At 46.8% G+C, this 17,757-nt stretch overlaps 1 protein-coding gene across 1 annotated transcript in view; it reads left to right on the top strand.

Moving 5' to 3' along the window:
* The window catches only part of TEKT5 (tektin 5), a 51,763-nt gene that overhangs the window by 4,476 nt on the left and 29,530 nt on the right, over positions 1-17,757 (top strand). Inside the window, exons 2-5 of the mRNA XM_027771059.1 lie at positions 21-104; positions 705-775; positions 10,626-10,769; positions 15,556-15,778. Of these exons, the coding sequence (XP_027626860.1) occupies positions 21-104; positions 705-775; positions 10,626-10,769; positions 15,556-15,778 (522 nt within the window). The remainder of the gene's footprint in view (positions 1-20; positions 105-704; positions 776-10,625; positions 10,770-15,555; positions 15,779-17,757) is intronic.

The following is a 17,757-nucleotide window of genomic DNA, read 5'->3' as shown; positions in this document are numbered from 1 at the left end:
TCTTTCCTCCTCTCCTACAGGTGGCCCTGGAGTGTCTATACCTCCGGGAGAAGAGGATCGGGATTGATTTGGTCCATGACAACGTGGAGAAAAACCTCATCCAGGTGAGGCATCTCCTGGGTCTACCCAGCCCACCAGGGAGAAGGGAGGGCCAGCTGGTCAGAGAGGTTTCTGAACTGCTTATTGGGAGGAGAAGCCACACACTTGTCACTCCAAGGGAAGTTAGGGCTCAGAAAGCATGGGGGCCTTGGTTGTAGTTTAGGAATCAGGATAACCAAAATCATTTGACCTCCCTGTTCTTTTCATTTCCAAAACAGACTTAACCATAGTAACACCAAGAATAATAATAAAAGCTGGTGTTTATTGAGCACCTACCATATGCCATATACTTTAGCACTTCATATGCATGATTAATTTAATGATGAAATAGCCTTTAAGTGAGCACTTGGCACACAGCTGGTGTGTAAGCTTCTTTTAGCCTGAAAGTGTATGAAAAGAAAAGAAAGTATGGCATGGAATCTGAAGCCTCCACAATTGACCTTTAGCTGTTTGACCCTGGGATCATGTGGCAGGAACCCCACCTAACGTTTCATCTTGTGGGGTTGAGGGTAGCAGTGAGAGGCGAGGGGTGAGGGCTCTGACTGGGGAGACAGGACTGTGAGTTTCTAAAGGGCACCCCTTCTTTCTGACATTTTTCATTTCAGGAAGTAGATTTGCTAAAATGTTGCCAAGAACGGATGAGAAAATTAGCTCAAAGAATTGATATCCAGATGCGGTAAGGGCTCTTTTATCTCCCCTCTCCTTGGGGTTTGCGTCTGGACTCCCAAGTTTCTGTGGGCAAGCCAGATGAGCCCGTTTGTCTCTGCATGGCTCTTTCGCTCAGAGATGTTTTGGTAAATGTTTTACAAACAGCCCTTCAGGAACAAAATAAAGTCTTGATTTGTAGGATCTGCCAATTTCTCTGGTGTAAATGCTACCACAGTGGCCGATTTTGAGTTTAATGAAATAGCATCACTAAGACGTGCACAATCAGCTCTCATGAGCCAGTGCATCACTGGGTACTCTTATTTGTAGCAAGGGCCCTGGTAAAAGGAAACTGACCTCACAAAGTCTCCTCTTGGGCCATGGCCTCTACATGTGATTTCTGAACTTGGCAGAGGGTGGGTGGGGTTAGGCAACAAGGCAAAAAGCTGGGGCATCTCCAGAAGAGAACTGGTGGATGCCTTCAGCCAGGAATCTTCAAAGGAATCAGCTTTCTGTTCTTGGGAGATTACGTAATTGCTATCATGACAAGCCAGGAGGCCCCTCTCATAATTAAAGGGAGCTTTGTGTTTTACAGGGCTTGGGGCCTATAGCTAAGCCATAGGACCCAGCCCCCACCTGGCCCTTATCTGTAACTCTTTAAGGGCACGCTGTTCTGCTGGTTTTCCCTCTTTGCTGACTTTTGACACAGAGACACATAGCAAAGGGCAGGCTGCCAGCCTTGCCAGGCTGTGCTCCCCACTGTGTGACAAATGTGGGTAGCCTGGGTGGGCAGCGAAGAGATCAGACAGCTTCCAAGTCAACTCTGGGAGTTTGGTGTCTGATTTGCCGTGCCCTAGAAATAGCAGTCAGCTCCCCTTGCAGCAGTCCTTTCATTCCCATGAGGGGTTGGAACTGGGTCTCAAGGATAAGAGGGAACCACCAGGAACAAATGGCATCCAGGGAAATGTTTAAAAGCAGAAAGACATTGCAGAAAAATCTTTGCCCTGAAGATCAGAGGTTGTAGTCAGGACCAGATGAGTTGAGGAGACCCAGGGAGACATTGGTGTGAGATGCACAAAGCAGATGCAAACAGCAGGAGTGGAAGCCACAGTGGAAGGGGTGAATCCAGTCACCTGTGTGTCTCTGTCCTGACTTCTCAGAACGGCACCTGCCACCTGGATTACCACTGGTTACCTACTGTTTGTCTGTACATTAATTTGCTAGAAAACAACAACAACAACAACAGAAACCTTAGATATTTATATTTAAACAGGCTAGTTTTAACAACTAGAGAGCTTTAGGCAAGCTGATGTCTTTGACTGATTGCATCTTTCATAAACTTATTTTTTAAATATATTTATTAAATTGACATACAATTTTTAAGATTTATCATGTACAACATGGTGTGTTAAAATACGTATATATTGTGAAATGGTTACATTAATTAACATGTACTTTATTTCGCATTACTTCTCATTTTTCTGTGATGAGAACGCTTAAAAATCTCTCAGTAATTTTCAAGAATACAATACATTGTAATCAACTACAGTCACTGTGTTGTACAATGTAGATTTCTTTTAAAATTTTTTCCATTTATTTACTTCTTTTTCTTTTTTTATTAATTAATTAATTTGCATTCATTCACCAAGCCCCATCGCAGCATATAAAATGTGATTTCTCATCCAGAATATACTGCATAGGGGCTTAATCATACATGTTATTGTCAATAATTTTTCATTTCTAGTTTCACATACACACACACACACACACACACACATATATATGTATATATATATTTTCCCCCTATTTCTCACCCTCTGCCATTTCCCACCCTTCTCCCACACTATCTTAGGTGTCTACAGTTGTTTTCTATTCCTTTTTCCCCCCACATTTTATTGATTCACAAAACTTCTTAAATAATCTAACTACTTTCTATAGCAAATTCAGCTGGTATATACGTATCTGTGAATACATGTCTGACTTTAGGTGTGAAACTCTAATTAGAATGGATATATGATAAGGTAGCACCTAAATGATGCTATATAGCTTACTATGGTCATTAAATAGGTCTTTTAAAATTAATTTTTTAATTTCAAGGAAAGCAGTTTTAGCTTTAATAAATCAAAGAAGTGCTAAGGAACTTTGCTTAAAACTTAAAGCCAGGAAAGAGGTTAGGATTCTGTTCAAATAGTGGGTACATGAACCTACCGGCACCTCAAGACAGGACAGAAAATCCTTAAAACTGGAAAACAAAGCCTAGAGAAAATCAGCAATGTTTTTTAGTCAAAAGTCATAAAATTCTGTTTCACCAGTTTGGTTTCATATACTTAATCTATCTTCTGTTGTGGTTCAATCTTCCCTATTAAATTCTGGATAATATTCAACTCCAGGCTTGTCCCTACGATTAAGTTGGCCATTTTCTTAGTATTTTAACTCTTATTTCTGTGTGTCTGTATTTAATTTTCCTGGTATAGCACTCCCTTGAGAACTTCTTGGAGATCTGGTCTGGTGTTGGTAAATTCTTTAAGGTTTTGTTTATCTGAGAATGTTCTTGTCTTTTCTTCCCATGTGAAGGATAATCTTCCAAGTACAGTATTCTTAGTTAAAATTGCTTTTCCCTTAACAGTTTGAATATATTTTCCCATTCTTTCCTCACTGCTAGACAAAAATCCTTGGTGAAAGGTCCATACTGGCAACCTTCTTTCAGAACCTCTCTCTGTCCAGAGCTCTTCTCTTTCAATAAAACTCTGCTTTACTATATCTTCCTTTGTCTACGCTTCTCATTCTTCTCTAGAAGGAGATCTTCTTGGGCTGATTCTATTTGGGGTCCTTTATATTTCTTGGGACTGGATCTTTGAAGGCCTATTTAGGTTTGGAAAGTCTTCTCCCAGGATCTCATGGAATAGATTATCAGTGCCTTTATGAGTCTCTTCGCCTTCTGGGATACCAATTATCCAGATGTTTGGATGTTTGATGGTATCTAGTATTTCTCATATATTAGTCTCATTTTGGGGGGGGGCAATTTTCTCAGTCTTTGTGGTGGATTTTTCTAGGCCAGTGATTCTGTCTTCTACATCTGAGATTCAATTTTCTGTATGATCTGGTCTGCTTTTAATACTTTCAAGGGAGGTTTTGACTTCCTGTATTATAGCCTTCATCCCTATCAGGTCCATTTGATTATTTTTTATAATATGTATTAGATCTCTTTTAGATCTTGCAAAAATTTCCTCACTTCCTGGAACTCATCAGCTTCTTTCTCCTGCCTCTTCTGCAGTCATTGTCTCTCTTCTTTTCCATCTCTGTTAGCTTTGTCACTATGAATATTCTAAATTCTTTATCTGACATTTCTATGAGTTTCATTGTACTGTCTGAGGGTGAAGAGGAGTTATTCTTTCTCCTTGGAGGAGAGGTATTTTCTTGCTTTACCATTTTTCTTGTGACCCTGTGGTGATTTCTAGTCATCCAACAGGTTGTACGTTTCTTCCTAATTCTTGAAGTTCAATCTGAGCATTCAGAGGCATGCAGGAGGAGGTGATCTGTAATCTCTCTTCCGTTCTGTTGTCACTCTTTGTGCGTAAGATTCAGTGGGAATAGAGGAATATTCTGATCCTAATCATATTCAGATGTTTGGATCCTGTTCACTTGGATCTGTCTAGACACTTAGGGTGAAGAGGCTACTAGAAATGAATCTGGAAGAAGAAGTCTCAGCAGAAAATCTTCATTTTTAGTCAAGGAAAACAGTATTTCACAGCTCAAGTTCAGTATCCACCTCAGGATGGGCCTGGGGTTGTGCCTTTCCCACTAGAAAGGAATCTAGAGGGAGAAGCTTCAGCAGAAAATTTTCATTTTTAGTCAAGGAAAGCAATATTTCACAGCTCAAGTTTGGTATCCATCTCAGGATGGGCCTTGGGTTGTTCCTTTCCTAAATGGAATCACAATGTAGATTTCTTGAACTTATTCATTCTAACTGGGATTTTATAGCCTATAACCAACATCTCCCCAGTTCCAAACCCTTAGGCCCAGGCAAGCACCATTCTACTCTCTGCTTCTATTATTTCAACTTTTTTCAACTTTTTTATATCCTACATGTAAGTGAGATCATGTGCCTGTTTGTGCCTGGATTATTCACTCAACACAATGTCCTCCAGGCTCACACATGTTGTTGCAAATGGATATCCTTCTTTTTAAAGACTGAATAGTATTCTGTTGTGTATATATGTATATCATATTTATTCTCACATCTGTTGATGGACACTGAGGTTGATTCCATATATTAGCTTTTGTGAACAGGGCTGCAGTAAACATGGGAGTGCAAATATTTCCCAATATATAGTACTAATCTCATTTTCAAATAATGGGACTACTAGATCATATGGTAGTTGTATTTTTATTTTTTTTGAGGAACTTCCATACTGTTTTCCATAGTGGTTGTACTAATTTATCTTCCCACCAGTAGTAAACAGGATTTTCCCTTTTCTCCTCATATTCACCAATGTTTGTTATCTTTATCTTTAGTGTTTTTGAAAATAGCAATTCTAACAGGTGTGAGGTAATAGCTCATTGTGGTTTTAATTTGTATTTCCTTGATGATTAGTTATGATGAACGATTTTTAAAATATATCTGTTTGCCATTCATATATATCCTTTTTGATACACATTAATTCAGGTCCTTTGCCCATTTTTAAAATGGGTTATTTGCTTTTCTGTTATTGAGTTTTTTTTACTTCCTTATGTATTTTGACTATTAATCCTTTATTGGATATATGGTTTGCAAATATTTTCTCCCAATCTGTAGGTTGTCTCTTCACTCCATTTATTATTTCTTTTACTATGCAGAAGTTTTTAGTGTGATGTAATTCCATTTGCTTATTTTTGCTTTTGTTGCCTGTACTTTGGGAATCATACTTAAAAAAAAAAAATCATTTCCCAGAGCAATGTCATGAAGCTTTCACTCTATTTTCTTCCAGAAGTTTAACATTTTTACATCTTACATTTAAGCCTTTAATCTATTTTGTGTTGATTTTTGTATATGGTATGAGGTAGGAAACTAATTTTGTCTTCTGCATGTGGATTTCCAATTGCCCAACACTATTTATTGAAGAGGCTATCCTTTTTCTCTCCTGTGTTCCTGGCATGTTTATTGACAATCAATTGGCCATAAGTGCATGGGTTTATTTTTGGGCTCTCTATTCTGTTCTTTCTTGCACTTATTTACATGATATCTGATTTACAGAAAGAGATGGTTGCTGATATAGGGATATGGTAAGACATGGCACTGGGGCGGGGCGGGGGATGGGGTGGAACAAGAGGCCCGAAGTTTGGGAAATGGGACATTGTGAGCTGACAAAGTAAACAAAAGCCCAGGCTTGAAATTGGAGAGCTGGACCTCAGAAGACAAATCCTGAGACAGGGGTAGGGAGGTTGCTGTGTGATCCCAGACCATGAAATAGAGGCAGGGGAGCTGAGAGAACTAGGGAGACTTGAGGTCAATGGAGACAGTCCTGAGACTGAGAGACATGGACACAGAATAAACACTGACATCAAGAGAGGCACAGAGACAGAGACAAAAAAAGAAAGACATGGAGATATCAATAGAGACATAGTTATGCAGGGCAGGGCAACAGGGGCAAAGTCACACATAGAGAAGTATGTCAGATAGTGAGAGAAATTGAGAGGTGAGACAGAGACAAGGAAAACCAAGGAGATGCAGAGGGACAGACATGGAGATAGAGGAAGAGTGAGAGAGATGAAAGGCCCCATGGGAGAGAGAAGCAGAGAGGATGAGAACAGATGGATGGAGACCGTCTGCCATGAGACGATGGCCTGTTTGTCAAAGGATGCCTGCCATTGAGTGGGGGGACAGCTTTTGCTGCTGCAGGGGCCATATTTTCCTAATTAACTAGGAACCACAAGAGCTTCACTAGCCAGGCAGAGCTCCATGTGTCCTTGCTCCCTCGGGGACACTTGGCTGCTGACCCACCCACCCAGGTGGCCTCCATGGCAGTGCTGGGCTGTCTACTCATGACTTCCTGGGAGAGGCCTGAGGCCCACATCAGGACAAGGTGGTGTTGCTGCACCAGGCACCAGCAAAGTGGAAAAGGCTTCCTGAAAGGAAAGGAGCTGAGCCTGGGTTTTTTTCTGGTGGGTGACAGCAAGATGAGCCTTGGCACTGGCTGGGTCCTCAGTATGAGCCAGGTAGGGGGGACAGAGCCAAGCAGCTAGACCAATTGGATTTGGGGCTCCCCCAGCTTCCCCTCAAATGCTCTGACATGTTTGTTTTCCACAGTCTGGACTTTCTTCACATTCCAGTTCATTAGGATGGGGCCTCATTTCTCTAAGGTTCTGCCAACTGGGTAGGCCACAAGGGCCCGAGCACGGTTCCTCCTGCCCTGACATGACCTCCTGCATATCCCGAGGAACCTGCCATCAGGACTTAATTTCCTTACTCCTGGCCTAATTGAACCCCAAGCTAGTACTCATAGCACAGAAGAAAAGTGAGAGAGAGAGACAAGAGGAGAAAAGCCAGGAGGGAGAGTCACACACAGAGACCCTGAGACAGAGACAAACCAAGACAAAGAGTCAGAAAGAGACAAAGATTAGAGAGATGGAGGAGGGACGCAGAAAGGGTAAGGAAAAGAGAGAGAGAATGGAGAAGGGGAGAGAGAAACTAGTGTGGGACGACTCATTAGCTGGGGTCTGGACATACTTTGCTTAGTGGAAATCGTCTTCTGTACTGTCTTACAATTCTCAATGCTTCAAGGCAAAAGTCCTGGCCACTGCTCATGTGTCTTTAACACTGACTGCTCTCCTGTTCGTTCAGTCAACAGGGAAACAGAGAAAGGTTAAGATTTAGTATCTTCTGGCGGTAATAGATGCTATAGTTAGGATCTAGTGTCTATTTAGTGTTTATATCTAAGGTGACCTATTCATGGAGAGGGTTCTTGGTTTTCCTTTAAAGACAGGAGTGTAAAATTTCTGCTTTACTTACAAGTGGTGTTTTAAAAAGAAAAATAAATAAATAATAATACCAGAGTATCAGCAGATGGCATAATGGTTATATTGCTGGACTCCCATGGAGTTGACTACAGTTCGAGTCTCAGACCCGGCAGCTTCAAATTCTTGCTGGGCGAGTGTGCATGTGTGCCCAAAATCCCAAGAGGAGAATGGAGGAGAAGGGATTGCAGCATGGCCATCACCCCTGGGGGGTGATTTCTTACTTTCTGTCTGTCACTCTCTATCTCTCCAATGAGCACATGAACTCTATAGCAAAAATCTCTCTTAAAAAAAAGAAAAAAAAATACTACTGGTACTTTTGTACTTGGCAAGAATCACAAAGATGATTCTTAACTATCTGGAGTTTGATTTCCCTCTCATGCTCTGACATGTTTGCTTTCCACATTCCGAACAGTGTGTATTTTTTAAATTATTTATTAATTTTATTTATTATAATCATTATTTAAAAATTTTTGTTATAGGACACATGTGCTCACCAGAGAGAGAGACAGAGACAGAGCAAGAGAGAGGGAAAGTGAGAAAGCAAGCCACTAGGTCCAGGACTCAAACCTCTGTCGGCCATGTAGGAGTCCAACACCTCAACCATCATACCACCTGCTGGCCTCTGGACAGTGGTTTTTAAGTCGAAGCTTCTCCACAGACCCCAGCACTAGGCTCTAGCCTTGGCTCCACCCCGTTTCCCTCTCCTTTCCTCCACCCAGTCCCTGACTCCATCTGTTCTCTGACCTCACCCAGCCCTTGACCCTACCTAGCTGCTGACTCTGCCCAGTGGCTGACCCCACTGTCTCTCACTCCACTCAGCCAGTCCCAGTCTCCACTTAGTCTCTGACCCCACCCAGTCTTTGACTCCACCCAGTCCTGGCCTCGCCTGCTTTAAAGATCTGCTTACAGTCCCTGAACACATGCTGTTTCTGGCCTCTCTACTTTTTTTTTTTTTTTTTTTTTTTTTTAGAGTTTTTTTTTTTTATAGTACATGTGCTCGCTGGAGAGACAGAGAGAGACAGAGAGAGAGAATGTGAGAAATCACCACCCTCACCCCCCTGGTGGGGGGGATGGCCTCACTACAATCCCTTTTCCTCCATTTTCCTCTTGAGATTTTGGTCAAGCATGCACTCGCGCCCGGCATGAGTTTGAATCTGCTGGGTTTGGGACTCAAACCGTGGTTGACTACCTGGGAGTTCAGCAATGTAACCATTACGCCATCTGCTGGTCCCACTGGTTTCTCTACTTTTGCATGTGAGGTGTCCTCAGCCTGACATTCTCATTCCTCCATACCACTTTGTCCAAAATGTCTATTATTCTTTATGAAAATCCAGCTCAGAACTTCAAGAAGCCCCCCCCAAAAAAAAAAAAGAAGCCTACCCTGACCACCCTGCCTGATTGAATGGTTTCCTGCTGTGTAACTTTGTACCCTTGCACTCTGCTGTTCCCTTTATTTGTACAAGTCTGCGGCTACTTGAAGGCAGTGATTGTGTCTTACTTCTTTCAACTTGCCAAAGGGCACATGAGCTTGCCAGACAGAGTGCGAGAGAGAGCAAGCACTCCCCATGGGGCTTATTCTCACTGTCATCCCTCCCCTGTCTCGGCCCCCTCTCTGGGCTTTGGGAATGCTTGGCTGCCCAGCGTGTTTCTCAAGTGGCTAGGTATAGCACTGGATCCACATGGTCGGCCATGTGGGGTCCAGCTCTCCTAAGCCCTGGGCCCCGAGCTGTCCCCGGATCTCATCCATGTCCCCTGTACTCAGCACAGCACCAGACACAATGATTTTAAGTGATTTGACTTGATACAGTGTGTGTCCAGAGTGTGAATTTGTACGCTTTTTTTTGTTTTTTTAAGGTTTTTGCTATAGGACTTGCGCTCACCAGAGATACAGAGAGAAACAGAGAGAGAGAAAGTGAGAAATCACCCCCAGGGGGGATGGCCAAGTTGCAATCCCTTCTCCTCCAGCTTCCTTTTGGGATTTTTGGGCATGCACATACATGTGCCTGGTGGGAGTTAAAGCCACCAGGTCTGGGGCTTGAACTGCCGTCCACTAAGTGGGAGTCTAGTGATGTAACCATTACGCCATCTGCTGGTCCCTGAATTTGTCCCTTCTAATCAGGTCAGCTAACCACGGCTGGGGGCAAACATCTGGCCCATCGTGTGCTTCTGTAAATTAAACTTTACTGGGGCGAAGTCATGCTCATCCACTTACATGTGACCTGTGGCTGCTTTCAGGCATAGTTGAGTAGTTATAACAGGAACCATTTGACCCACAGAGCCCGAAATCAAAATTCCGTTTTCTGTGGTTTTACTTTCCCCAATCTCAGTTCCTTGTGATCCAAAAACACTACGTGTAAAATTCCAGAAACAAACAATTTGCAACTTTTAAGTTGCCACCGTTCAGTGAAATCTCCTCGGTGGTCTGGGGTGTGCCTGGGGCGTGAATCGCCCCTGTCTCGTGTGTCCATGCTGTATGCCCTACTGCACATTTCCATGCAGCCGGCTTGGTTATCTGATGGAGGAACACAGCACACACAGGGTCGGTGCTGCCCAAGGTTTCAGGCGTCCACCGTGTACCTCAGACTGTATGCATCCTTGTTGGTAGGGGGACCACCAGATTTATCATTTGACCTTTTATGGTAACTTTTCCCATCCCTTCACTTTAGACAATAGATCTGTCTGAATTGCCGGGAGTGGAGGAGGTTCTGGGTGCATGGTGTGGGCATCAGGTGGGAAGAGCGCTGAGAAGCCACCTGGTGCACACAGACACCTTCCTGGGAGGCCAGGCATGTGGCTTGTAGCCTGGCTCGGCACCCAGCTGCTGTTGGCCGTGGGTGGAGATCCTGGGAATGTGCAGTCTGGGGACAGATCCTTCCTCCCTGCAGGGATAACCGAGATGCTCAGCACGCTCTGGAGAGGGACCTTGAGGACAAATGCTCAGCCCAGTTTATTGATGAGAAGTGCTTCAACCTGAGAAACACGTCGGATTGCATCAGCTTCTTCCATGGCGTGGAGAGAGTGGATGGCACGTGAGTATCGGGCTCTCTCTCTGTCCCCTCCTGCCCATGTTTAAGGGAGTGAGGGTTTCTGCTCCTGCCAGAGTGACAAGAGGGCATCTTGTACCAGTCACGTGAGAGGCAGTGTGGTTGAATGGGAAGCTTCTGTTATAAGCAACAGAATCCAAGTCTGGCTAACTTAGACAAAATGGAATTTACTGGAAGGCTGTGGGAGAGTCACACACATGAGGGGATGGCTGGAGGGGACGGTTCTGGCCAGGAAGCAGGAGCCAATCAGCTGTGCTGTCAGAACACCGCCATCTTTCTAGCCTTGCCCCACATTGCTCAAGATCCAAGTTCTAGAAAGAACCTGCCGTCAGTATTGTGAGGGTCACATGGCCTCCACCAAACACTGGAACAGAAAATGGCTATATCTGGAAGGAGGATGCCAGGGCCGCTGCACAGCCACCAGCACTGGTCATGGTTCTGGAGACTGGATTCTGGAGGCTTCCTGGCTTTGAATCCCAGCCTCCAGACACTAGCACTTTGACAAATCACTTCGGCTCTTTGGGCCCCATTTCTGCGTCTGTACCACTGGAAGGAAAACTGTCCCCACCTCCCAGCATTGCTGTGAGTACAGCAAGGTGGGCTTGTGAGGCTGCAAGCGCAGAGCCCAGTGCGGAATAGTAACAGCTAGCGCTCACTGCGTGCTTGCTGCGTGACCTCTGTTTCTAGTCGTGGCTGCTACAGGGACGGTGCTTCTCCGTGTTTGGCACGGTGCGGTGTGCAGGCCAGCAGTACGAAATTCCATGTGAACCAAGACCTACATGCCCAGCCGGCAGTCTGGGATGAGGTGGGCCGGAGAGAGAGATGCTCGGGGTACAGGCAGAGGGTGGTGTCCACCCAGAGAGAAAAAACAAATCTGCAGCTCATGGAGTGTGTGGCCCCCGTAGGTGTGCAGCAGATACCTGTCACGTGAGCAAAGGCGGGGAGGGGGAGAGGACCAAGCACAGGAAAGAGAGCGGGGAGAGAAGGAAGGCATTCCTTGGCAATCTCCTTGGGCTTGCCCCAAGCCCAGGGTCACTTTCTAGATCTCAGCAGAGGGGCCTGCAGGTGGTGTGGTGGTTAAGGTGTTGGACTCGCACAGAGCCAACTGTAGTTTGAGTCCCAGACCTGGTGGCTTGGAAATTATGCCGGGCGTGTGTGTGTGGTCCCAAAGACCCTGGAGGAGGGATCGTGGTGTGACTATCCCTCCAGGGGGTGGTTTCTCACTTCCTGTCACTGTCTTTCTCTCTCTCTATCTGGTGAGTACATGTGCCCATGGCAAAACCTTTTAAAACTTTTTTTTAATTAAAAAAATAGATCTCAGCCGATATTGAGGTGACCCTTTGGGTTTTCTGGCAATGAAAACTCCTGGGAATTCTCCTCCTCTCCCTGACAGGGTGGACTCTCAGGGTACTGGCAAGGTGAGCAGGACTTCGGAGACTCAGTCCCCCTCAGCCACAGCTGCTCAGTTGCACAGGGAGTCCAGAGGGTCCTCTTCCCAGACAGCTTCCTCCCCCAAAGCTGGCAGCCAGACTGGCCAGCAGGTACTGTGGTCCCCATGCCCAGGAGGGGCCAGTATTTACAGTGCCGCATCTAGCGGCTCCAGCTGGGAGTCGTGAGTTACTGTTTGCGGTGACTAAGTGCCGCCCAGTTGTGCTTGCTAGGGCTTTGCATTTGGGGTTTTCTTAAAGCAAGGTCACATCTGAGCAGAGAAACGAGGGTGCCTGGAGACTGAATTGTATCTCTGCACTGTCGTCCTCATGCCATGGTTAACTGCTGGTGAGGATGATGACAGCAGATGCCTTACCTGCTGTTTGCTGCGTGCTCGATGCTCCACGGAGAGTGTTCTGCATGAGGAGTAAACGTTCATCCATGCTTGCTGGGTGTCTGGCCGTGAGAGGGGCTTCACAAGTAGTCACTCAGCAACCCCGAGGAGGTACCACTGTATCTCTACTTGACAGCTAGGGTGCTAAGCCCAGAGAGGTGAAGTGACTGTGTCGGGCTCACACAGCAGGTAGCAGAGCTGCAATCGGAGCACATGCATCTTACCCAGTGCTGCCTTCCTGCCTCCCCAGCAGTCTGCAGTCCCTTTGTCTGTAGAGGACACAGGCTGCAGAGAGCACATCCCCCACTGAGGCACACTGCCTGCTGAGAAGACAGCCTGTCTTTGGTAAATCCCCCCCTGGGAGAGTGTGATTAAGTGGGTTATTTTCTCTGGGGAGCTCAGCTGTCTGCTCCAGAGGAGGGCAAGGGCTTAGAGGTCGCTGTTTGTGACATTGACGGTGTCGGTGTCCCGTAGCAGTAGACACGCTCAGTAAATCTGCAGGCTTCTATCTGCTGTCCTTGGCTCCTCCTCCTCCATCAGTGTCCTGGGAGTGGTGAGTGGTGTGTGACCTTGGACAAGGCCCTTCACCCTTCCAAACCTCAGGTCTTGGTTGATTGACAGCTCTGGACCAGATACAGGGCTCTCTCCTCCCTGCAGAAGCCTGCCACCCTTGGCTACTGCGTGAGTTTAACTCCTGCAAAGGCCAGGCCAAGCAAACACACACAAGTATGTGATTTAAAAATTTCTATTCACTATGCAACCTAAGTGTGTTTTAAAATGTCTGTAAAGAGAGCATTATTTTGGAAATTGAGTTCTGGGCTTTCTACTGACTGAGAATAAAATTTTGCTTTATTTAAGAACTGGAAAAAAATAAAAGTGCTAGAGACTTCCTGGGCTAGAAAGGACCTTGAGACATTATCTAGTCTGGTTTATCCAGCTTTGAAGCTAGCTCAAAGAAGTGCGTGTCCTTCCTCAAAGGCTTCCCGGAGGGGAAAATCGCACATGATCCCTGGGTTGCTTGTGGTAGGGATTTGTATGCTCTGCCAGGAAGAACTTTTGTGTTGTCTAAATAGAGTGAGTCCCATACAGGTCACAACCTCTAAGAAGCCTTCCCTGCCTGCCCTTGCTAGCATTATCATCGGCATTCATACACCCAGATCCATTCTCGAGCTGCCCTGTGATGTGTCCTGCCCTCTACAGGCCACCTCTTCTGGACCCTTTGGTTCCCAGTTGGGCTTAGCCAGAAGGAGCAAAAGATAGAGTGGGAGGAGACAGAGGACGCTGGCCTTTATTCTTCTAGCTTGCTCCCAGGGACTGTGGTCCACCATGGCTCCTCCTCTTCTGGGGCTCTTGTAACACCTACTGCTCCTTGCTTGTGAGGTCACAGTGAGGCAGGAGAAAGCTGACAGATGAAAGCAGGTAAGGGGGCTGGAGCGTCTCCCCAGATGGTTAGATAGAAAAACCAGTCAGGGCAGAAAATTCCCTGCCCAAGGTAATGTAAGCAGATTAGTGGGGATGTCTAGCTGATTAAGCCACACTTGATACAGCCACTGAGATGAATCAGTGGACCCAGCCACATCTGAAATACCCAATGAGAAGTCAATGGGCCCAGCCACATTTGATAAAGCCAATGAGATGAGAACAATCAGTGGGCTGAGCCAATGATCAACCAACATGACCTAAATTAAAAATTATAATTCTTGGGGCTCTCAGGTGGCATGGTGATTAAGGGTGTTGGACTCCCACATGGCTGACCATGGTTGGAGTCTCAGACCTGGCAGCTTGCTATCCCACTTTCCCTCTCTCTCTGTCCCTTTCTGGTCTAATTTAAATAAATAAATAAATGAATTAAATACATAAAGTTCAATAAAATAATTCTTTAAAAAATTTCTAAATCTCACAGAATGTAAATGACAGGGACTTTTGAGTCATTCTTTCTCTGCTCAAGGCCCACTCCTACCTCTCAGGGGTGTACTTTCACTTTTACTTAATAAACTGTTTGTTTCCTTTCACAATGCATGTGTTTAAATCAATTCTTTGTCCAAAACACCAAGAACCTAGATATCATCACAGAAGGCATATCACGACAACAGGTGGGGGTGGGACAGCTTCATGCATGCTCTAGTCCGTGAGCACCCGGATGCCCCTCTGAGTGGTCCCTCTATCCCCTTTCACTACTGACCAATACATAACGCCCCACTCTGTTTATCTCTCTTCATCCTCCTCTTCTAAATTCCTTCATAGCACGTAACACAATGTGTACCTGTCGTCTTCGTTGATCGTCGATCTCCCTCCTCTGGAAGTCAGTCACTGTGAGGACAGGGACGTCACTGTCCTTATTTGTGGCTCTATCCTAATTGCCTGGAACAATGCTTGGCATGTGGTAGGCGTTCAAAGAGCATTCACTGAATGAATGAGACAGTGAAAGTGCCATGGCTATATGTGCATCCCCAAGTTAGAGGAACCTGGGCCACACTGTCCCCAGTGCCCACTTGTTAACCTTTCTGTGTTTTGAGTAGTGGGAGAGGGGATTGGGGAAGAGCCTTTGAGGGTACTTGCCTCTTCTCCCAACCCACTGAGTGCCCTTTGGGAAATCTGCTACTCCCTCTAGGCCGTAGTTTCCTCCCCTGTGAAATGAAGGGTCAGACCAGGACAGTGGTTTTCAGTAGGGGTGATCGTGTTCCCCAGCCCCCAGGAAACATTCAGCAGTGTCTAGAGACATTTTTGATTGTTCACAACTGGGTGGGGGAAGATACTGACATCTGGTGGGTAGAGGCAGGGCTGCCGCTCCCTATCCCGTAATGCACAGAATGGCCCCACGACAAAGAATGATCCCGACCCAAATGCCCAGGCTGCCAAGGCTGAGAAACCCTGGACACAGAGGTCGCCAAGGCTCGCCGCAAGCCCCAGCTCCTCGCCGGCATTACATTTGCCCTTGTGCTTTTGCAGGGTGTCGGTACCCGAGACCTGGGCCAAGTTCAGCAACGACAACATCAGGCACTCTCAGAGCATGCGGGCCAACTCCATCCGGCTGCGCGAGGAGGCGGAGCACCTGATGGAGACCCTGTCGGATCAGATGTGGCGGCAGTTTACAGACACCAACCTGGCCTTCAACGCTCGCATCTCTGAGGTGACGGACGTGAAGAATAAGCTGCAGACGCAGTTGGCAAAGGTGAGCAGATGCGACTGGGGACCTTCGTCTCCTCTGTTGATCTTCCTTTGGGTCTAAGGAGCCCCCACCCACCTCTGGTACCCCAACAGTCCCTTCCACCCCGAGGTCTACGACCTTGTCCATCCCACAGGGGATAGTGTTCAAGCATCGAGAACCCTCCCTTGCTTGCTGGGAGCATGGCCTGGTGGTCTCCATGGCCCCCAGTGCACTCCAGTCTCCACCTGAGGTCCACTCGGCTGAGTATGAGGAGGGCGGAGATCATGGAGCCCCAGAAGGTAGTCCCCACGGTCTGAGCAGATCTCCACCCACTTCAGTCACCCACTTCGGTGTCTTTGGAAATGTAACCTTTGGACTTTGGACATCTTTGCCAACATGAGGCTCTCTTGTTGAGAGCTGGGGTGTTTTTTGAGTCTGAGGAGTCTTTCTGTCATAGATCTACTGCCTCACACCAGCATGCCCTTTATGATAATCTGCTGCTCGAGCATGCCATGCTGTCATGGCCTCTGGGATGGCTCATGGGGGTCCTCTCTGTGAATTTACCCCCCTACTCTGCGTTCCGTAGAGGACACTGAGTGCCAGAGCTATGTGAGCACCAGGCATAGAGAGAAGCCACGCAGTGGTGTGTGTTGCTAAAACTCCGCTCTGCAGGCTGGGCCTGCGTGGGAGGCCTGGGCTCCTTTCCCAGGTCCACCTCAGCCTAGCAGCCAGGTGCAATGGCACATACCTGTAATCTCAGTGCCTTGGGAGGCCAAGGGAGGTGGAGGCTGGCTGGCTAATATAGAGAAATTCTGTCCCAAAAAGGGCTGGGCCTGGTGGTGCATACCTGTAGTCCCAGCTGGGAGGCTGAGGTCAGATCATGACCGTGTGATCCGTCTAAAAGAAATAAAAAGAGGAGTCACACAAACATGGACCCCGGGTGAAGGGACTTACATTTTGGTTGAGGAGCAGCAGTGGTTACAAAACTTACAGGAAGGACTTAGGGATAGCAATCTGGTTTGAGGGGCTGGGAGGCAGGGGACTAGCCTCAAGTCAGTCTTTGCAAAACATCAGCCTTTTCATTGTGTTTAGATCTTTGGGAGGGTTCCTGAGCTGCAAAGAGGGTTTGAAAGAAACTACAGGGGCAGCTTAAGCCCACCCACACCTGCCACTTTTTGGCCTGGGTCACAGAGGAGGCAGACAGAGCAAGGTGTTCTGGGTGCTATGAGGGAGAAGCAGGGGAGGGGTCAGAGACCCTTCTGGGAGCCCTACAGGGGGTGAGGCACACAGGAAGGTGACACTTACATGGAGCAGATCGACAGGATGTGAGGCAAGCAGTGATGGCGGGGAGAGAGTGGCAGTGCAAAGGACGCCTGGGATGAAGGTGGAGGAGGGCGGAGGCTCAGATAGCGGCTTCCAGTAGGCTGTGAAGGGTTTGACCTTGGAGAGCAGTGGAGAGCCTTCAAAGTGGGGAGGATCCAACATCATCCTTAGATTAATCTCTTCTCTTGGGTGGAGCAATGGCTGCAAGAGTTGAGAGTGGCCGCCCCGGGAGAGTGGTCACCGAGAGAGTGATTAGGGGCTCCAGATGACAGCAGGTGAAGGGCTGCTGCCACTGCAGGCGAACTATCACACGGAGGTGGACAGGTCTGAGAAGGCAAAGTTGGCTGCACCCCTACCCTCCATCTTTCACGGAATGTTTTCCTGTTAGTCCCCTAAAAAAGAAGATTTGCAAGCCTTCTGTAAAGGGCCAGGTAACACTCATTGTCAGCTTCGCAGGCCTTGTGGTTTCCCTTGCAGCTCTTCGATTCTGCTCAGTATGGCAAAAATAGCCACAGGCAGTATGCACCCAAATGAGCTGGCAGTGTCCCAGTAAAACTTTATTTACAAAACGAGGCATAGCCCACAAGTTGTGGCTATCTCACCCCCTACTCTGGAACTCAGTTCAGAAGTCACTTCCTCCAGGAGTTCTTCCTGACCCCCACAACTTACGTGCACATAGC

Source organism: Tupaia chinensis, unplaced genomic scaffold, assembly GCF_000334495.1.
Source record: "Tupaia chinensis unplaced genomic scaffold, TupChi_1.0 Scaffold000182_1, whole genome shotgun sequence".
Taxonomy (NCBI): domain Eukaryota; kingdom Metazoa; phylum Chordata; class Mammalia; order Scandentia; family Tupaiidae; genus Tupaia; species Tupaia belangeri.
This window is presented reverse-complemented; position numbering and strand designations above follow the sequence as displayed.